Source organism: Physella acuta, unplaced genomic scaffold, assembly GCF_028476545.2.
Source record: "Physella acuta isolate Inbredline_101_S28 unplaced genomic scaffold, ASM2847654v3 ptg001328l, whole genome shotgun sequence".
Lineage (NCBI taxonomy): Eukaryota > Metazoa > Mollusca > Gastropoda > Physidae > Physella > Physella acuta.
In genome coordinates, this window is record NW_026732843.1 from 228,698 (window position 1) to 250,881 (window position 22,184).

The window sequence follows — 22,184 nt, forward strand, 5'->3', positions numbered from 1 at the left end:
AATGTAATTAATTTATTGAAAAGAATTTGAAAGAAACACCTAGCAGTTTTATCGTTTACACATACCTCATAACTAGGAAGTCTTTATTGTCAAATAAGCTCCCAAGATGGCAACCTTAATGGTCACATAGGTAAATACTATTTCTACTTTTATAATATTAAATAAGATAGATTCTATTTCGTAAATAAAATATTGGTTTGTATGTTGTCTTTTCAAAATAGAAATGGGTAGTAGTCTATATTAAATCTTCTTATTATACTTAACCAGTTCCATGTGTTAGTTATGATAGTTATTTTATTTCATTTTTAATTTTTTTTTTAGTTTTAGTGTTAGTTTTTTTTCCATTTCTGATTATTTTCTGTTTCAATGTGTAATGTGAATGTTGTAGTTTATAGATCTTGTTTTGAAATTTTAAGCCATATATTATTTATTAATTGCCAATTATTAATAAAATATAGTGATCATATTATATCACTAGAACTTCATTGATTTAAAATTTAATAATATAGGCCTAGGCCCCTAGGCCTATATAAGTATATATATATTTTTTTTATATAATAATATTATAATGTATATTATGTATGTTCCTAGTTGAAAACCAAATGCAAAATAGTATTAAATAGTGTTTATGAATCATATGACTGATATTATATTATGTACAAAAACCAGTTGTTATTATAATAGATTGACGACAGAAGCCTGTGGTTGTATATAACACATTTAATTGGGTCTAACTACCACGATGGTAACACACAGAGAGGACGGAAGGAAGTACACAAGGGACATCACTCAAGATAACAATATTATAAATATAACTAATACAGAAGAGTGAGTTCCCTTGACCTCACAATTATTTCAATCTATTACAGTTATGTACAATAACACTGTATTTGATACAGTAAAGTTCCCTTTCAGACCAGAAATTAACAATCCATGGAACATAATATGAAGTAAAGTTCATATGTTTCTTGACCTCAGCATATGATGGGACAATGTGGTCAACTCTATGCTCAGCTGGCTTTACTTTCCCTAACTTAAGTCAGGTACCCATTAGAGCTAGGTGAACTCTGGGATGTCTGAAATCTGAACTGATCCAAACTTGAGACCTTTGGGCTAGCAGTCTAGTACTCAACCATAGCTATAGAATAGGCCTACTAATACTATAGGCTTAATGTACTAAAGTGAAAACTACATAAACATCTTGCACATTATCATGGATAGAGGCATAGCATGGAGTGGTTTGCTATTCTCATATTCTATGTTCATTTGGGTAGGATTGGTACAGAGCAATTTTATATAATGCTCACATTGATTTCCTTTTTGTTTACTAATTAGTAATTTTTCTACAATTTAGAATATGTACAATTGAGTCCATCTCATACAGTCTTTCTAAGCTATTTTTATACACAAATTAAAGGTTTTATGATCAATTTGAATGATTTATTTATAGCAAATCAAGGTTTCAGTTGTAAATTTTTGCAGACTTGTAGGGGGTAGAGTTTCCTTCAGACATCTTGCTTGGATGCTGGCACTGCCCACCCCCTCCCACAGACAAAATTGTCAAAATAGAAAAAAAAATATACTAGTTATGTAGAAAATATATACTTTAACCTTGCTTTTCCCATATTCTCTAATTAGAGATAATTAGAAAGGGTTTGAAATAAATTATGTTGTAATTAGTAGTTATACTAGTTATGTAGCCCCATTCATATTATGTCAAAATGCTTGCTCAGTTTTATTATTTATATTTATTTTAATAATTACTTTCATCATTTACTCACATTTGATAGGGATAGTTTTTTGGCAAAATATATGTTAATGTTTATTAGTTCATCATTGTTTTTGCTTTAAAAACTTTTAAACAAAGATTATCATCAACATCAATTTTATATTGTGTGTTGGCACTGATCTGGGTTACCAGATCCTGCAGTCTTTTCTTTATCACAGACTAGACTTAATAAAGCTGTTTCCTTGAACACTCTAAACCAGTTGTAAGTCTAAAACCCATTTCACACCCTCCCGTTGCCCCCCCCCCCCCCCCAACTAACATTAATGTCAACAAACCATTGAATTCAGTCCTACTAAGGGGAGACTATCATTGAACATCGGTGTCAATATAACATTTTAGTTGCACATTCAGATTAAAATGTACCCCACACACACACATACAGACACTTAACATGTTGGCATTTTTATAGCATCTTTTTTTATACTTCCTGTCACACCATGGCCACGTAACTTTATCTGGCATGATTCACTTGTCATTTTGTTGGAACACACGACTTTCACTTTATGGCCTGTTATTCCCCCTGATCTCTCGTTGACTATCATTCATCTATTCTCTTTGAGTATAACTATAAGGCCGGCAAAAAAAAAAAAAAACAATACGAAAAAAACCAAGCTCTCCAGAGTTCTCGGCCCTGGGCCTTTCTCTCCAGCTGGTTTGAACCATCTTATTTGTGTCTGTCTCAAATTCTCGTTGCCAATTGTGTTTGGTCTCATTTTTTGCCTACCTTGAGTGGTTCCATTTAATGGCCTTCCTAATGCAATTTTTCGCAGTGTGTACTGTGTCTATCCCCTGCTACTGACTTCTTGAGCCGATGATAAATAGTGTTGCTTTAGGGGGTATTACTATTACCTGTGGGGTTTTTCTCAAGCAGCTTTTTGGATATTGTGTGGCTGTCTTATTCTGCAGGTCTTTACTTCAAACAGTAACACGTACTTAACATTAGCGCTAAAGAATCAGATTGGTTAGTCATTAACGGCACTTTTGATAAACTTGTTGTGAACTAAATGAAGACGGCTATTGCTATATCAACTCTTGCTTTGATAAATCCATCATCATTCCACATGGAAAGAGGAAAGGGAGGACAGCAATTTACTTTCAAATAGATTTTGCTTTGGAAATAAATTCTGTTTTGGCCTGTTTTACAACGTGATACACTGTTCACGCCCGCCTGTAGTTTACAAATCCCTTCTCTTGATCGCGCTGATCAGTGATTGATAACCACTGGCCTCCCGAACACAGTCCCGTTTAGTGTAAACTCAATTCTACCACCTCTATTATTAAATAAACAAATATAGTATCGTGTGCTTGTTTGTAGAATTATGTTTAGGTTAAAAAAAACCCAGCAAGGGTCCATACGTTCGGGAGCAGTCTAGAAATGACGTCACACGCCGATGTTGTACTAATTGTTCGCAGTAATTCATTTAATTGTTTAAACCGGGAATAAACATAGAAATCCACTGAAATGTTTGAATCCATGTCTATGCAGGGAACGGGGAAAAAAATCCATATTTTTAATTCGGTTTGATGATTAAATACACTGTGGCATTTGTAAGCACTACTCAGACGTTAACAACTTCTTCCGTGGCCTGGCCCGAATACTTCTATTCACAAAATCGATGCTTGTATTGTAATCTATATGACCGTAGCAGGCTAGTCGAATAGCCTATAAGCAAAACTTACAAGGTCGTTGACCTCGACATGTGTCCATTACTACTGGTGCGGGTCTGTTGGTGATTCAATGAGCAGTTTATAATGTGTGGTCTTAGGTGCGGTGGTTTGTATAGTTTGATGTGGTCGTGGGTTGATATAAATATAATACTATAATACTTAAGTACGCGGAATTTCTTATCTGATCCCATAGAATCTAGAAGATAGTATTATGCCTATACCCCGCCCGCCCCCACCCCCCTAATAAATACTAATACAGAAAAACGGGGGTTAGTAGTGTTAGAACTATCACAGAGACACACGACCATACCTTGTCTGATGATATCGTCAGGTACCTATCTCCCAACATTTGCAGCTGTATCTGGATTAGGTAAATTTCAACATAAGCTACAACATTACCCGTACACCCTCATTTACAGATTTAAAAAAATGTTCCCGACCCGCCCCCTGCTATTGTTAAGATTGTAAAGCTTAGAGAAAAAAAAACACCGCCACCTTCGTCTCCCCATCTATTGCGGCTTAGAAAAAAGTTTTTCCCACGTTGACTAAGTGTTCATGTCGAGTTTTTGTGTACGTTGTCGTTATAGAATGGTTTGTGTGTAGGACCGAGGGGGGGGGGGGGGGGTGCTACTAAAAGAATGTACGACTTTGACTTTTGAAATATGTATTATAAAATAAAAACATGCATATAGATATAGCTACAGAATCTAGATCTATCTACTTTTTAAAATCGAGCTCTGTTAAATCAGTTGATTTTATTTACACACATTCCACACAATTTCATCTGTTGACTAAAAGTAAAATCGATTTTTTTTTCGCATGACCATAACATCATATTTGTTTATTTTCCATTCTTTGTCTTAAAGTTTAAGACTCTTAAACTACTGGTTCACCGTGTAATTTGAAATTGTTTCCAGAAATCTTATGTAGAATCGAATTTTGAAGTAACGACGCCATGAGGCGGCGTCTATCCCACAACCCGCGCGTAGCGGTGGGGCTGGTTTTTCTACTGCTGGCTCAACTTGTCGTCGGTCAGAATAACCCGGCGCTGACCAATAATGACCCAATCAACAGCAATATTAACGCCAATACGTGTAAGTAGGCTAAGCTAATCTCTTTACATTTAATTGTATTTTGCCGCATCACTTACGATAAATAGAATGACATAACTAGGACCGATAATCGTTAATTTTTTATCAGTCTATATTAAGTTGTTTCCCTTATTTAAGGGCTTTTTTTCTCGCAATTTTAAAATCATAATAATAGCGATCTATTTACTTGGTATAAACCTGCACTATAAATGTATCACTTTTTATTGTACATTTTAAAAGTTTATTGGATTGATGAAAGTAACCCTGTTTAAGTGAGCCCTATATATTATAAATTGCTAAGTAAGTAGTAATTTTTAATACCAATCATCAATTATTTGATAATAAATTTTAATGTAAATTTTTCTTAAAGTTTACTTTGACAGCAACAGTGACTGCAATGGTCCTATCAGAGAGCTGTATGGGCTTGAAGCCACCATCAGGGGCAATGACCTCTCCTCGCAAAGACTGGGCCCAGCAACTTGTACCATTGTACTGCGATCCACCAGTCAGTTTGAAGGAACTGTCCTTGATATTGAAGTGAAAGCAATGAATATTCTTGACTGTACTACACAGGTGGCAATTTATGATGGGGATGGTGCCCAGATTTTGCTGGTGGGTTTAATCACGTATACACATTTTAAATATTTACTTCAACATTTCAATTCACATTTTTAATTCTATTTAAACAATAATTTCATAACGTAAGTTTAAGCTTTTAAAATCTTGTTGAACTACTTTCAGCTAATTATCCTAATTTTGAGAATGGTTATGGAGCAACCAGAACAAATTATATTTGTTTCTTTTGTCATATGGCTGTCCTTATTTTTAAATGTGACTTGATTGTCTTTCTTTCATTCCAGATGTCATATGACTGTCGCTCAAGTCAAAATCAGAACCAGAAAAGATTTTTAACCTCAGGGAACACAGCAACATTCATCATGACCCGTCAAAACGTCAACAGCTACAACTTTGATATTGAAATCAAAATTAATCCAGTCAGAGGTCATTAGTTCATTTTTCCTAGCTTTTATTTTTATCTTTGAAAATATATGTTGTGAATATTTGTATTTTTACTGTAATACTTAAAATATTTTGAGTAAATTAGAGCTAGTTTTAAACATTTCTGTACTAAACCAATTTTTAAAAAATTGCATCAAAATTAAAGGTTTTTTGAAAGGCATATAAAATCTTTTTTTTTTAAAAACAATAAATATACAAAGACATTTTTAAAAAATATCTGTAAAACTGAAACTTAAGTAAAATATCTGTTTCGATTTATGCAGTTTTTAGTAGATTTCATGACACAATTTGTATTTATCAATACCTTGTTGAACTACTTTCAGCTGGGTCTGATCCCAATTATGAGAATGGTTATGGATCAAGCAATCCATTTGCTTTCTACAAGTTTCCACAAGAAGGTATCGTTGGAATGATTGGTGGCTTCTATGCTGCTATCATTGGGATCTGTATTATTGTGATAATTTACAAGAATCGATCCTTCCAAGGTCTAAACAAAGAGTGGGAGACACATCAGCTCGCCACACTAAAAACTGGTAATTCTAAGAGCTCTCTTACACTATTATCTTTAACTTTAACATTTTTATAAAAAAGTTTATTGCAGGTTTTTTTTGAAGATTAATTAGTTTCATTACAAACTAATTTAACACAACTGTCAGTTAATAAACATAACTGATCTGGTTACTTTGAAAGATATTGAAATTTAGGTACCTCTTCTGAACATCTATCATAAATTAAAAATATTAATCATGGAAAATTTTATTTGAAATTGGGGAGATGTTTTTAAATTATAAGCTAGAAGAATCACTTTATCTCAGAGCTAATACTTCTTTATGTCAGAATTCATAGTAGTTTCAGATTGATTCGTTCTGTAATGTCAGAACCACTAGAAATAACAAATTCATCCTTTCCATAATCCGGGTAATGAAAATCACAGATGTTTGCTCAGTTTTGTGTTTAGGAACTTGTGTATTTAAAAATAATTTTAAGTGATGGAAGAGGATATACATGTATATTTCTTATGAATCCATTTATTTGCATGAATTTTATAAAGCTTGGGTAAAAGTTTACTATGTGTAATCACTATATTGTATATTATACAAACTTTCTTTCATAAAAAAAATGATTTGATATTAAAAAATGTATAAAGAACATTTCCTGAATGTGTCAAACTATTAGACAGTCCTATTTTTAGAATTGAAAGATGTTATAGCAATTAGCTATTTAAAAAAAAAAGTTGAGCTACTTGTAAGTTGGGAAGGGTTTTTATTTGATGTTATCAAACTATTTGAGCTTTTTGTATGCTGATTGTAAATAGTTTAACAGACTAGATGCTAAATTTGTTAGTTCTTTTCAAAAGCACATTTTAAATGCATTTGAACAGAATGCTTTATTTTTCTTTTAATTGAATGCTTATGATTATATTTATTAATTTTGGATTCCAAAATTAAAACCCCTCATAAATATTTATAAAGATGACAGATTTTGAAAACTATTTAATTTGATAATGGAAGCCATCTCATCATTTTAAGGGAGGTAACATTAAAGCCTCAACAAAAAGGCTTTTCTGTGAATGAAGGACTAAAAATATTGACTTTCAGGAATCAGCTTTGATGCTAAAAGCCAAATGACTCAGCAGTCTCAAATATCAACTTTGAATGGGCCTTACAACCGAGGGCCAGCGAGCCAATACTCTAGAGGCACCACTCAAACGCAGCCGCGCAAGCCGCCTCCTCCCAGTGAAGATGGTGATAGTGCTGTGTATTACAATGGCGAGTCGAGCTCTGTTTTCAGTTTTTTTACTGCTTTTTCTGTACTAACTTATAAAATTACATTTCTAACTACATTTCTGTTGTATCTTACTTAAAAGAAACATTCAAAAGTTTAAAGGTTTTTTGGTATGTAGATCTTGTGAGTTTTAGCATAAAATATTTTGAATTTTAAAAGTCGATAGACCTCAATATAATATTATTAAATATTACATATAACTTGATAACAAATTTAAAAAATTATGAAACATTAAATATACATTTAATATACTGGCTAGCTAAGGTTGAATGTTTCTTTTGAGAACTTTTTTTGTGGCTTTCGGTGTTGTCTTTTCTTTATGTTTCATTTCATTTGCTTTTCAGGAATGGATTTAGAAGAAGAAAAAAAAATGATATCTATAATTCTGGTGTTGCTTTATTAGAAACTAGTTTTTAAAAAAATTCTGCTCATTTGATAAATGCTACATAGACAAAAGGCATGGTTAGAATTACTCAAGAGCTAAAATCTTCTCTGTAAAACAAAACTTTTATATTGTACCTAGATATCAAGTAAAATTTTAAAAGACATCTAGTAAATCATAACAGGTTAATATACCAAGTAATTTTATAAAAATTTATGCTGCTTGGTTAAACAGGTCATATCACAAACACTTTAAATTGTATTAGTAAACATCTGTGATTAATTTGTTATTTTTATTTTGGCCGTAAATGGTATTCATATTATTTTCAAAATATGTAGTTAAAAGAACTTTCTTTAATTTTGCTTTATTTGAACAGTTTATGCTTCATTTGATTTGGCTAAGATATATCACTTCAGTTGCTCTATTACTTTAATGGGTTGCATAGTCTTAAAGCAAACTTTTTTTTCAAAGCACGGCTATCTAGAATAGACATTCAAAAAGGGGGAATACCTATGTTTGTTTACAATTTACATTTAGTATTTCATAACTAGTTTTGTGGTGTCTACAACTAAATCTTTTCATAATTAAATTGTATCAAGCTGCAAAACATCACTGTTGTCTTAACCAGAGTCACTCATCAACAGTTAACACAGTATACAATTATTTCAATAATTCCTCACAGTGGTGTTTGCATGGGGGTTTTAACACCCTTCCCACTATGCACCTCTAAAAGGACAGCTTAATATGATAAACTAAGCTGATAGCAATGACACTCTCAGATTGGTTCAGGCCCTCACATGTTGCTCTTAATTAAAAATTCTCTTTGACACCCCCCCCCTAACAAGATCCTGCCTACACCACTAATTTCTGAATGTATTTTAGAATTATAAAAACTAGTTTTATAACTATTTATTTATAATAAGAATGATAAATTTAAAAAAAATGTAAATGCTTCTAACAACATAAGAGCATTACACTAATCAAGTGTTTCTTAATTTAAAAGAATTATGATGGATCATTCATTTTAGAAACTTAAGCAAAGTACTTAATTTTTAAGATATAAACTTTTAAATGAAATAAAATTAGAGAATAATTTTCAAACAATTTTTTTGCCACAGATGACACATTCCAAAAACGTCGACTCATGAAAGAAGAAAATGAAAAGTCCAGGCCCAGATACAACCAACCAGTGGAAGACGCGCCGGATAATTTCAAAGAAAGAGTTATAGTTTCAAGGGTCAAGGGCAGGAGCAAGCAGCCACCATCTTACAACGATGCCCTGAGTGACAGCGCCTCCGAGCGCTCCTCCGATGAAGAATCGGAAGCCACCAGCAGCAACAGCACTGTCAGGAAAAGGCCACCCTCATCATCAGAGGACGAGAGATCTGAGAGGTCATCCAGAAGGTCAAGGTCAACCGAAAGATCATCAAGATCCAGCAGGTCGCCGACACCATCAGAAACGGAGTCCGAAGAGGTCAGTGAGAGTGATGGTGACTCCAGGTACAGCAACAGACGGCATAAAGCAAGGAAACCGAAGCCGAAGAAACCTCAGGCCAAAGCTGGTCCATCTAGGAAACCACCTCAGCAACAACAGCAGCAGCCCTACCCCCGACAACCTGTCCCACAAATGCAGCCCATGCCCTATGGAGCTTACCCCCCGGGTCAGTTTGTTCCCATGATGGCAGGCCCTCCCCATGTCCAGCCTGTTCCTATGGTACCTGGTTACCCACCACCAAGGTATCCAGTAAACCAGCGTGATATGGCACCCAGAGGGCCCCAGGTGCAACCCACTGATATACCTGTCTACTCTTACCTGGTTCAGAGAGGCTACAAACCTATCGATCTGAACAATTCCCAGGGGAGTGTACCAGAGAGCCAGGGGTCAGGTGGGGGGAGACTAGAGGAGCCAGATTTAAGGCTAGATAGTGGGGTGGAATACATGAGAAGGTAAAACAGCACAGTTGTCTCCACTTTAACTATTATGTTTTTAAATTAATAAACAAATAGAAAACAATAGACAAAACACAGTAATTCAACATAATATTTTTAAAATAGATTATATAAAAAATGAATAATACAAGTGTTAATATTACCATATTTATTGTAGGTGGGTTGAATTTATTTGCTTTTCTGGATTTATAAGATAGCCAAAAATATTATGGTTGCAAATTATAAAATCAAAAATATTCTCTAAATGAGTTGAATGAATTAAAAATTACCTCGTCAAATAAAAGCTAAAGCATCATTTGTTTACTGGGTATTAATATGTAAATATATCTCATGATTTATAATTCAACTTAGAAATCTCATTATTAATTTACCATTATTTGAAATTGCATCAGAAATAACTGTTCTTGTATTATACCGCCTGCTATGTAAAAATATGCTATACACTTCTGTGTCATTCATATCCCAATTTTTGTACGTTATTGTTAAGAAAATTCTCTGAACATTCCACTTGTTCAATTTTAAATGAAAGGCAGTAATTGTTGTATATAAATTAATTTCTATTTTTACTATTACTGATCATTGCTCATTGTTTTTAAGTAAGTTTAACTATTTCTTTGTAAGCTTCTATAATGCCTACAGCACAATAGTTCAATTTTGCAAACTGAATAAAACATCAACTTAGTTCTTGTATAAAAAATGTTCTGCTTAGATTTAGTAGTAAACCAATGTGCTAATAAAATCAAATGTGTTGCAATATACACAATTTAAAAAGTGTAATTACTATGTGACTCTAATATCAATATTTGCTGTAGAGAATAAAAGCTAAGATGATTTAGAGTTGAACAGTATTTCTTAAATTGTTTGAAAAGTATTTTATATAAAAAAGTTTTAAAACGCATTGGGAAGTATTTTGCAAAGAGTTGGTACCTTCATGAAAGTTTTCTAGTTTTCTCTTTGTGTTCATTTGTGCTGAAATCCAGAAGTTGTCTCATTTGAAGTTTTCTACTGCTGGCAAATTCAACATTTCTTTGTGCTAGTTCAGAGTCTGACTTCCTTCTCCACTTGCCAGAAGTGGTTCAGTGTTTGTACAATAATTGTGTTGATCAGTTTTTAAAAAAAAATGGCACTTCTGTCCATATCTGTATATCATATATACTTTTCTAGGAATTTCTGTTTTATTTTTTGACACATGGCTAATGTGCCTATTATATTTTTTATTACTTGTGTGTGTGTGTATATATATATATAATTTTACTTTTAAGCAAAAACAAAGAAGTACTTTTAAGTGTTCCCTGAACTTTGAAATATTTACATAGATAATTGTTACATGGCCTCTAATCAATTGTTTTAAAGCTTGAGGTTTTTAAAATGAAAAAAAAGATACTTCTTTGTATTTCATGTAGTCAGACTTTCTAAACTTAACACAGCCAGTGTTAGTTAACCTGGCTACAGGATAGGTAGAGAATGGATCACTGTTAGGTTTACCCCCTGAGGGTCACTATTAGGTTGACCTCCACACCTGAGGGTCACTGTTAGGTTGACCTCCACACCTGAGGATCACTGTTAGGTTGACCTCCACACCTGAGGGTCACTGTTAGGTTGACCTCCACACCTGAGGGTCACTGTAGGTTGACCTCCGCACCTGAGGGTCAGTGTTAGGTTGACCTCCACACCTGAGGGTCACTGTTAGGTTGACCTCAACACCTGAGGATCACTATTAGGTTAACCTCCACACCTGAGGGTCACTATTAGGTTAACCTCCACACCTGAGGGTCACTGTTAGGTTGACCTCCACACCTGAGGGTCACTGTTAGGTTGACCTCCACACCTGAGCACTATTAGGTTAACCTCCTCCACACCTGACCTGGGTCCTGGTGGTGTTAGAGGAGACCCTGACCTGGGTCCTGGTGGTGTTAGAGGAGACCAATACAATTGTGGGTTGTAACTCGCTGTGTTTTTTTAATAACATTTATACAGCAGTGACTTTTATCTTGTGTATGTGTAATTTGAATTTTTGAATGTAATTCTTAACATTTCATTATAAATACCCATAAGATACAATCACCTAAGATTTTCTAGTTCTAACACACTAATGGTTGTAATTTGATAAAAAAAAATTTCAGATACATACATTATAGTTAAATACTAATACATTCCACTTGTAACTTGTACACTGTTTTGTTTTAATAGTATTAAAAAAAATTAAACTTGCTTTTTTTATATTTGATTTATTTTTTATATGTTGTATGTTAGTATATACAAAAACTAAGAAAATTGAAAAAATAACAGATGAGGCAAAGATGCAGAATATCTACTTAGTTTTTGTATAACTCAACATGAAACCAGAAGCAGAAATCACAGTCTATGTACAAAAACTGCTCATAAATCAACATAAACTGCTCATAAATCAACATTTGCTTATACTATTGTATGACTCATTGCATTACATCAACAAATTAATTTCATAAAAATTAATAAATGTTTAAAAATCATGAACTTATTGTTCTATGTACTACTGAATCCTCAGTCACATAAAATAGAAAAATACAACTTCAATAGGTAAAACTGGTCTGGATTTATTGGATGATTGCCCTGCAAACATTATGCTGTTAACAAAAAAAAAAGTATTGAATAGGTCTAATGTAAAAATATTCTGGAAAAAATATTTTTCAAAAACCCCAGGTATTGCTCAGCTCTTTTTCTTGTTCTTGTCACTCAACCAGCGGAAGTAATTGCATCTGAACTCTGGGTTGCCAGGTGCACCATCTGGTCGACAACAAACATAAAACTGTTTATTCTTGTTTGGCCCTTTTTTCGTGACTGTTTTCAGGACACATGGCTCATTATGGCCGGGACACAGTGGGGGTGGGGCAGGCCCAGTCAGTAAAGATTTCCAGGCATTTGTTGAGCTGGTTGTTGAAGCAGCTGATTTAGCTGGATCTAAAGATATTTGGGATGGTAAAGATACTGATTTTTTAACTTTTGTAGAATTTTCAGTGACACAACTGGAGTTGGCTCCAGTATCTGTATTGGCTTTGTTCAGAAGATTATCACTTAAGTCAGCATCTTTTTTGTACCCATTGGTGGTGGTTGGTTTTCCAAAAAATGAAGTCAAACTAACCTGTTTAGAATCTGTTTCACTTTTAGTTTTTTGTTTTTTTGATATTGTGTTTTTGTTGGGATTCTGCCTTTTTAAGGAATTACTTTTTTGGTTTACTTCTTTAGATTGACTAAAGGATAAATTTGATCCTGGTTTTAATAGTGAAGGTTGGGAGTTAGACTGAGAACAACATTCCTGGCTTGAAGCTGGAGAAAGATCAGGGGATGAATCTAAGACAATCTCTGTTTTAGGATCTAGCTTCTCTTTCTTTGTAAAAAATAAGGACAACTTCTGCTGCTGACCTTTAAACTCTGGCAGAAATTTTGAACAATGTTGAGGACAGATGCTGGAAGGTAAAGGATCACAGTTCAAGGTCACTCTCACTGGACAATGGTCAGAGCTTTCAACGTCAGCCATGATCTCACAGCTTGTAGCATACTGCGCCAGATCCTTGTCGATTAGAATGTAATCAAGCCGCCTGCCATAATTAGTTTTCCTGTGATCACAGTTAGTATACCAATTTGTATATGCATTTTCTTGGTTTGGATGTAGCCGCCTAAAAATGTCAGAAAAATGTCCTCCTTCTAGACCAGGCAGGGAAATCTCTTTAAGGTAGCCATCAATAGCTGGCAGGTCCGGGTCCCTCTCAGAATTCACTAACATCTCATTCATCCAGATCCGGCTTGATCTCCTGAGAAAATCTTCCTGAAATTTGAAGGAAGATTTTATTCACAGAGTCAGTAGGATATCCCCAACCCACATGGTTTTTTCCAGTCTTCAAGTCTGTAGGATGTCCCCCAGGTTTTTGCTAATAAAAACAAAAACTAACATACTAACATCATCATCTGCTTCACAGTTGTCAATTTTTCTATGTATCAAGTTTAGATCACCAACCACCATCACATGACTGAAAATAAATCAACATGATTGTGATAAATGATATACACAAGGCATATGTTACATACTTCTAGTTAAGCTGATTAAAATGTTACCTATTACCTACACAACACACCCTGAAAGGGACAATAAACGTTAGTACAACATTAAAGACAAAAAAATTAATTTTTTTGTTCCAATTTGTTTATATACTTACAATTTTTAAAAATAAAAACCAAACCCTGTATACATTTTCCTACTCTCAGATGAAAATGTTAATGCTTTATAAAAAATACCATTGCAGTTTCAGTTTTCTAGTGGGGACTTACATTTTCTGTCTCAGCAATGCTTCCGCCCTACTTTGTAACAGCGAGAGAAATTTTAGCTTGTATATTCTTCGCTCTTCCTTTTCACCTGCACGGGGAACATAAACATTAATTATAGCAACCTCTTTCTCTTCCTTGTTTGGTAATCTGAAAGTAAGAAATTACTTGAGTTTATATTGAAACATATTTCTGCATTTCAATACTAGTAAAAACTTTATAACAACATTTAAATGCAGTGTCTTCAGTAATTAAGTACAAAAAGATTCAAATTACCGTATTCTATGTAATGTAATAACACAACGCCCTTCAGCATCTAAAGCTTCAAGGACATCATCTGAGTAATTGTCTGTATCACCATAGTAACCAACAGAAGTGTCAGTGTGATTAGGCAGTCGACCACTCAAACCTTCCTCAGCTTTGGTAGGAGCAGCTCTTTTCCTACAATAGTTTGCAGTACCTAGAGATGGGAGTATAGGGTTTTCACGCTCATTATAAATATTTCTAAAGTTAATTTTCTATTGAGTTCAATCTAAATTTGAAACAATTGATAAATTGCAAATTCGTGTTTATATGTATACATATAGGCCTATCAAAGGAAAATATAATTTTTCAACAGAATATCTCTGCATTTATGAGTGTTTTTATTACCTGAATATCCTGTTTTTTTTCTAGAGTAGCCAAAGTATGATTCATAACCATCTGCAATAGCAGTTGGTTCATCCAGCATGTCTCCTGCATTTAGTAAAAAGTATTATTAGAAATGCTTTGGCAAAGAAAACTTATTATCTTTAGGCCTAAATCATTTAGTTGATAAAAAAAATAAAAAAGGGAATATCAAACCACATTGTGTAAAAAAAAACATATACACTTACTGGTGACTTTAGTTTCCTGTAGACATATAATATCAGAATCAAGTGAGTCTAACAGGTTCTTGATGTTAGACTTGCCTTTTGAAGCTCGTATTCCATTTATGTTCCAAGTCAAAATTCGCATTTTAACAAATAAAAACTAGATCTAGAGATCTAGATGTCTATGTTTAGTCAGCAACAAGAAAGCTATTTTACCTCACAATTTAAGAATACTTAATTCCTTTAGATTGTTTAGATCTATTCAAATAATGTCTTATTTATTTTAAACTTAAAATTAGATAAAGAATGTTTTCTTGGCGAAGTAAATTAGTTGAAGAGTTTAGATTCTATAGCCTAAACTCTAAACTAATTATTACTCTGACTAAAGAGCTTTATATATTTATAGGCCTAATAATAATTAATACTAATATTTTTTTATTGAGTCTAATGTTTATTAATTGTAGGTTTTCTGAAATCACACAAGTGACAATAATGATGATCGCATCTGTTGAGTCCAGCTGGAGTCAAGTTCTGCTATGCAAGGCGCTGGGCATGGCCTAGCTACTAGCTAGTGTGTGTAGTAGCTAGGATCTAGCTCTTGCTACTTGAGAAGTTGAGAGACAATTTAATTTTAATATTTAAAATTTAACTTGAATCTAGAAAATTACTATCTATATATATATAATTCTCTTCTTGGAGACGCTAGAAAACAAGCAGTAAGCGCGCTCTCTACCACCCCACCCCTACATGGTCTGGTGAGCTGTGGTTCGCGTTAAATGTTTATAATCGTAGAGCCGGGTTTAGTGACGGCTATTAGGGGCAGATAATTTAGTTTGAAACGATTTTAAACTTAGGGGAAGTAACTGAGAGGAGGCTGCTTTCACGGGGTGGGGGGGGGGGGGTAGAGTAGGGGTTGGGGGAAAGGAGGGTGAGGGTAGTATCGTTCTTATGGCATTGGTTCTGTCGAATTCACAAATTATGAATGTAAGAGTACTAACTTTAACTTAGTTATAAGTTAACTAAGTAGAATCTAGTAAGTAACTTAGTAAGAAGAGTAAGCACTAAAAAAAAGTTTTAAAAGGCAGCCTAATCTTTAATCTTAGTAATCTAGAATTTGTATGCCTAGCCTAGGGCTAGATCAGAGATCTAAGTTACTTAGTGTTAGTTGCGTTCGAATTTTTTTTATCGATTTAGTACACTCTAGATGAGTAGATTTAGTCTAGATCTAGATATCTAGATCAAGATCTTGTTCTGGTATAGAGTTCAACTCCAACTAAAAACAAATACTTGATCTAGATCTAGCAGTTTAAAATATTTGTTCAAAACAAAATAGGCCTAGTCTATCTAGTTTCGCCCAACAAATAAAAGAGCTGGATTCTAGATCTATTAGATTCTCGGATGCAGTAGGTAGATTCTTCTAGATCTAGAGTGGATATGAATGACCTGCTTCTTCTAGATCTAACTACTTTTACTTCTAAGATTTTATTTGTATAGCCGATAGCCTACAAAACTTGTTAAATTCAAGATAATCTAATCACTAATCTAGAACTACTATTTAGATTCTAGATCTAGAATTCTAGATCTGCATTTTTAAAAGTTAATAAAAATAAAAATAATAGGCCTAACTATATTTAATAACTAAGGCCTAAATTTATTAAATTAGATTCTAGATCTAAAACTAGATCTAAATATTATTATTATTAGGCCTATAATTATAATTGTATAATAATGTATAGTAGACTAGTCTGTTGAGTATACAAACTATACATACAGTGCCAGGGGAGGTTTCTGTGAGAGAAAAAAATTCAAATTTGCAGGGGTGATGCCGCTGCAGGGCGTGATTCGATTTTTCTCTTTATATGGTAAATAACAAAAGTCGGATGTGGTTTAATACAGTTCATCCGAGTGCCAAAAATTTGGTGAGTTTATGTTATGACAATACTCCTGAGAAGGTTTCTGCAGAAAAAAAAAATTTAAATTTATGAAGGGCGTTGTCCAGGAGGGTGCGATTTTTGTCAATACACGGTTTGGCGCCCAGAGTTCCAGAGCGGCTATTTTAGCACTTGGTATTTGTTACTTGGGCTGCCTGCTTAGTGGGTAAGGGGTAATACTATATTCAGGGCAAAAACTGCTGACATAGCTTCCAGCGCCAGTGTAATTGCGTGGCTTAAGAGCCCGGGCTCCCCTGTAAGCACTATGGCACCTTTGTTCATTTTAAAAAAAGTCTATACTCTAGAGACATGATGAACAAAAAATAATCGTTGACTTTATTGAAACAGATGCATCCTCCAGTGCCCCAACAGTGTGTGATTAGGCGCCCCGGGCTTTCCCATGAGCATAATGGCCACGTTTATTTTAAAGAGTGTGATAGGCTATGGATACAATGAATGGATACAATGAGTTACTATAGTTGCTCACTAAATCGAACCAGGCATGTCCACTGCCGCACGCCGCAATGTGCTGTTTGGTTCCCGGGCTTTACAGTGAGGACTATGGCGCATATGTTCATTTTAAAGAGGCGATAGAATATGGATAAGAAATAGTATTATAGGCGTTCACTAAATTGAATCAAGCACGTCCACCCACGCCCCAGCAGGGTGTGATTTGCCCCAGGCTATCATGTGACTAGGCGTCACTTTCTTCTGAGACCCCGATAATGCGCTGGGATGGGCAAGCTAGTGTTCTATAGTATTCTATAGGCTGTTAGCTAGATTTCTTGATTTAATAACTAGATCTAGATCTGTTAGCCTAGTTCAGGGGTCTCCAAACTAAGCCCCGAGCGGATGCGGCCAGCGAGGTCCTCTTATCCGGCCAGCGGAGATCTTTATGTCCACGGAAAAAAACGTTTGTTGGTGATGGCTGAGGATCTTCGCCCAAAAAAATCAAAGACATGCCTGGAAGAAACTGGCCCCCTCGGACTGAAATGTTTGGAGACCCCTGGCCTATTTACTAGAATATTAGTTAAGATTTAGAGAGTGTTAGACGTTAGATTTTGATTTTAGAGACTGTTCAAATGTTCTGTTACTGTTAGTTATAGATTAGTTTAATAGTTAGTGATACTACTTAGGCCTTATTAAAAAAAAATGTTTTAATTATTAGGCCTAATTGTAGTAATAATAGTTTCATACTTCATCAATGATTCTAAAATTATAAAACAGCATGTGATCTTTTTTTTTTTAGCTAACTAACAATCATAATGCCTAAGTACGAAGTAAAAACTTATAAAGTAATAAAAAGGATTGTATGTGCAAAGTGCAATAAATGTATTTTAAAAATGCTAATAATTCATGATATAATTAATCATTTAATGTTGTTTGTTTTAAAACTTAATATTCTACCCAAGGTTGCAGATGGGTTATCTGTCATTTTGTCCAAAATCTCATAAGTATTCTATTAAGAGCCTTCTCTTTTTAATTTACTTTTACAGGTCAAAGGATTAAGTAATGGATGGCAATATGTACAACTATGGTATGTTTACAGATTATTTTTATACTTGTGTATTTTTAAAAGCATTAGTATTAAATGTCTGTAGCAGATGATCAAATAAAGGTTGTTTGCTTTTATTTTTCAGCCCAAAACAATATTTGGAGTAACTACAATGAAAGCTTTCAGCCCCCTTCTTTAGACTTACAAAGCTACATGCCAACAAATAGAGAATATCTACACAGAGAAACCAATAAAAATACATTTATTCCAACAGCTCCACCATATGTGTTTTTTCATTACAATGGTGAAACAGGAAATCCACACTATGTGCCAGAAAGCATTAACAGAAATCATTGGCACCAAAGTGCATGGTCCAAAATAAAATCTAGGCCAGATTTAAATCTTCATCATACAAGTCAGCAGCATGAGGATCAACATTTCAAAAGGGATTTGGAGAATAGAAACTTACAATCTGGCCCTGAAAGTATTAACTCTGTAGGTAGAAGTCCTATCAAGGAAGCCCATATAAGGGGGACAACTAGTGGAAGCCAATCTAACAGTGCCAATGATATTCCCACCTTTTCGGTTGAGCAAAGCCAACCAAACTCAAAAATAGCTAGCAAGAAAAATTCTAAGACTCCTAAAAAAAAGAAAAATCAGCCTAAAGAATCTGAAACAAATAATAAAAAAAGAACACGGGACGAAGAAAAATGGGCTAGAAATGTTCGTAAAAAAGCTCGGGCTAGAGGAGAGAGTTATGTGTCAGTTCAAGGCAAAGTAGTACCAGCTAGATGTGTTAAGCCAGTGGATTGTTCCAAATGTAAGTTTAACTGCCCTTCCAGGGTCTCAGAGGAAGAAAGGGAAATTTTATTCAAAGAATATTGGAGTTTGGATACTTTCAAAGAAAAGGTTAATTTTATATCCAGTTGTGTCCATGAATTTACTCCCCTAAGGCCTGTTAGTGGACGCCGTGCATATTCCAGAAGATACATGTTAAAAAATAACGGAAAAGAGGAACGAGTGTGCAAAGAATTTTTTGTGACCACCTTTGATATTAGTGAGAGCACTATAGTGACTTACATGAGCAAAAAACGCAAGGGGCCTGAAGCAATAGCAGACATGCGAGGCAAACAAACCCCAAGTAACAAAACTCCACAGACAACAGTGAGGTTAATTAGGGAACATATTTTAGCACAGATAGGACTCCATGGGGAATTCACTCGATCTCCTAATGATGATATGAGGAATGTGAAAAGGTTGTACAAAAACTATCAAAGTGAATGTGAGGGAGATGGCATCAAGCCAGCCAGCATTTCGGTCTATAGAAAGGTGTTCACTGAGATGCACAAAGATAAAACAGATTCTCCTGTTGTTTTGCCACCTGAGAACATTTTAGCCCACAATCCCAAGCGGAGGGCAAAAACACCAAAAAAACATGAGGGCAATCATTTTATGTTAGGTGATGATTCAGCCCAAAGTTCAATTTCAGAAAACGAATCTTCTCCATGTGAGAGCAACTCTTTACCCGCCACAAACACACCACCACTTGTTGACCTTGACCCACTTCCAAAATCTTTCAAGGTTAATCAGCAGATTCCTGCATCTGTTGATTCTTTTCCAGATAATAGAATGGGCAATTTATATTTACCACATTCTACAACTAATCAGCACCAATTTTTACCATCACATCTTCAGCAGTCCCAGCAGTATAATACAGCTTGCAGTAACATGAAGTCTGTGTACAATCATTCTATTAGTCAAGGTGTCTCTACATCTTCCATTCACAACAGATTACATGTTAATAATATGTTGCCTTTCATGTGGGACTCTGATAGACCAGGTACCAATGTAAGCTCAACTGATCAAGGTATGATCTCAGCGTACCCAGGCCACTCTTATCTCAACCAACCAGCAGCATCATCGTCCTTGTTCAACTTCAGTGTATCACCCACAGCTCCAGAACCTCAGCTAGCTGCTTCTAAGTCCAATTCTAAGCTTTGTTCAGAAACACACAAGCCTAGAAAAGACAGGAGCATTAGTGCAAAGAAACCAAAAGACACTAAAGGAAGTGGTGACCCGAAGAAGAGGATACGAAATGAGGATGCTTGGGGTCGGAATGTTAGGAAGAGGTTGAGGTTCAAAGGGGAAGCTTACACTTCAGTTCGGGGAAAACCTGTAGAAGCTAAACTAGTGAAAGAAGTCAACTGCTCCAAATGTAAATTCAAATGCACAGAGAGGATAACAGAGGACCAAAGACAGAGTCTCAACAAATACTACTGGAGTTTAGATACATATAAAACAAAAATTGAATTTTTGACCAAATATGTAGAGACATACACTCCTAAAAGAAAAATGACAGGTCGACGCACATTTTCAAGAAAATATACATTCAACATCGATGGTAAAGAAGAAAGAGTGTGCAAAGATTTTTTTAAAGCAACACTACACATCAGTGAAAGCACCATAGCCACTGCTTTAGAGAAAAGCAGAAAAGGTCCTGATGCGATTGTTGACATGAGGGGCAAACACAAGCCAGTGAACAAAACCACAGAAGAAACGCTCCAGAGCATCCGTGAACTTATCATCTACCTGACAGGTATGCGCCCCCATCGCAGCAGCAACAATAGCAGACTTGGGAATGAGTTCAAAGACATTAACAGGCTGTACCAGTGCTACAAGTATGACTGTGAAAAGAAAAACAAAAAGCTTGCAAGCTTGGGTATATTTCGCAATGTCCTCGTCAAAGAGTTTTGCATTAAAACTTCAAAGCTTAAGAGTGACTGTGAGAAAAATGTCAGCCAACAGAAAAATGGACAACAAGCCAATGGAGAAACTTTTTCACACCAGGGCTTAAGTTAGAGACAGCTGCCACCAATGTTACTTGATCATTTTCAATAAATCAGGGAAAAAGTTAATGAATGACATAAATTAGTATTATGTGCTTCATGTTGCTGATGTAATTTAAATTTGTACATTTTTACAACATTATACAGTTGACCATTTATGCTTTATGGGATGGCGTGACCTTGTGGTAGAGAGCTAGACTGCTAACCCGAGAGTCTTGAGTTCGAATTCAGGTTCAAGTCAGTTTGACGTCCTTGAGTCCACCTGGCTCTGATAGGTATCTCAGGGAAAGCAAAGGCAGTGGGTATAGTGCTGACCATTCTATCCCTTCATATGCCGAGCCCTCTGAAACTCCACTTCATTTGCCTCATGTGTCTGGGGCATGATCAGGAAAAGATGATGAGATGATTTATGCTTTGTTTAGTTACTGAAGAACTCAAATTTATTATTTAATTTTAATGGAATATTTCTTCACAAAATGTGTAACTTTAGTTAAACTCAATTTCTAAAATTTATGAAACTAATTCTCCATTTGTTATTTGTGAACTGCCAAGATTAAATTCTGAATGAGCTTAAAAATAATGTACTATGTGTAGCTGATTCTAATCAGGGAATGGCGAGTGTTTATAGTGCTGACCAGACTATACTTTCCCTTATGGTGTCGGATGAGTCAGATGTATTGAACATTATCTGCACATAAAACTTAATATATTAAGTTTTATCAAACATAATATATTAATTTTTAGCAATTTAAGTTAGACTAATTAAATTAGTGGGTTTAAACTGCTATTCTGCCTACTGTATTAAAATATTTTTTATAGTTATATAGTATTATATTGTTAAATTATATTTGTGGCATTTGCAACATTATTTTAATCCAGCCAGTCTTATCAGTATATTACAAAACTTACTGTAAATGATTCTGTAGTTAACAGCTAAATAATACCTGAATTTTCTGCCTTATTAAAAAAGCAATTCAGTAGTTTTACCCTCTTCTGAGAATGTATAATATCCTATAAAATGGCATGTAGCTGTAAATACTGTAAAAAAAATTGTGTACTTTAACATTTTAAGTTATG

At 34.6% G+C, this 22,184-nt stretch overlaps 3 protein-coding genes across 6 annotated transcripts; 2 read left to right on the forward strand and 1 right to left on the reverse strand.

The window, feature by feature from the left end:
* The first annotated feature begins 41 nt into the window (after positions 1-41).
* On the forward strand, positions 42-10,922 carry LOC131958432 (uncharacterized). Of its 2 annotated transcripts, XM_059323463.1 has the most exons (7): positions 42-130; positions 4,375-4,551; positions 4,919-5,160; positions 5,409-5,550; positions 5,892-6,101; positions 7,167-7,337; positions 8,854-10,922. In XM_059323463.1, the coding sequence occupies exons 2-7, from the start codon at positions 4,413-4,415 to the stop codon at positions 9,684-9,686; spliced, it is 1,737 nt and encodes a 578-aa protein (XP_059179446.1). In that variant the 5' UTR covers positions 42-130; positions 4,375-4,412; the 3' UTR covers positions 9,687-10,922. The 2 variants fall into 2 exon arrangements, with proteins under 2 accessions (XP_059179446.1, XP_059179447.1); XM_059323464.1 differs by lacking the exon at positions 7,167-7,337.
* Positions 10,923-12,080: 1,158 nt separating this feature from the next.
* On the reverse strand, positions 12,081-15,242 carry LOC131958433 (DNA-(apurinic or apyrimidinic site) endonuclease 2). The gene is made up of 6 exons (XM_059323465.1): positions 14,860-15,242; positions 14,636-14,719; positions 14,261-14,444; positions 13,991-14,134; positions 13,623-13,692; positions 12,081-13,490 (listed from the first exon to the last, which is right to left on the reverse strand). Exons 1-6 carry the CDS (start codon positions 14,978-14,980, stop codon positions 12,375-12,377), a joined length of 1,719 nt encoding a protein of 572 aa, XP_059179448.1. The 5' UTR covers positions 14,981-15,242; the 3' UTR covers positions 12,081-12,374.
* A 980-nt stretch (positions 15,243-16,222) lies between these two features.
* On the forward strand, positions 16,223-22,122 carry LOC131958471 (uncharacterized). Of its 3 annotated transcripts, none has more exons than XM_059323537.1 (3): positions 16,223-16,242; positions 18,263-18,303; positions 18,407-22,122. In XM_059323537.1, exons 2-3 carry the CDS (start codon positions 18,279-18,281, stop codon positions 21,118-21,120), a joined length of 2,739 nt encoding a protein of 912 aa, XP_059179520.1. In that variant the 5' UTR covers positions 16,223-16,242; positions 18,263-18,278; the 3' UTR covers positions 21,121-22,122. The 3 variants fall into 3 exon arrangements, with proteins under 3 accessions (XP_059179520.1, XP_059179521.1, XP_059179519.1); XM_059323538.1 differs by having other exon boundaries at positions 16,223-16,238; XM_059323536.1 differs by lacking the exon at positions 16,223-16,242 and having other exon boundaries at positions 18,104-18,303.
* Positions 22,123-22,184: the final 62 nt, after the last annotated feature.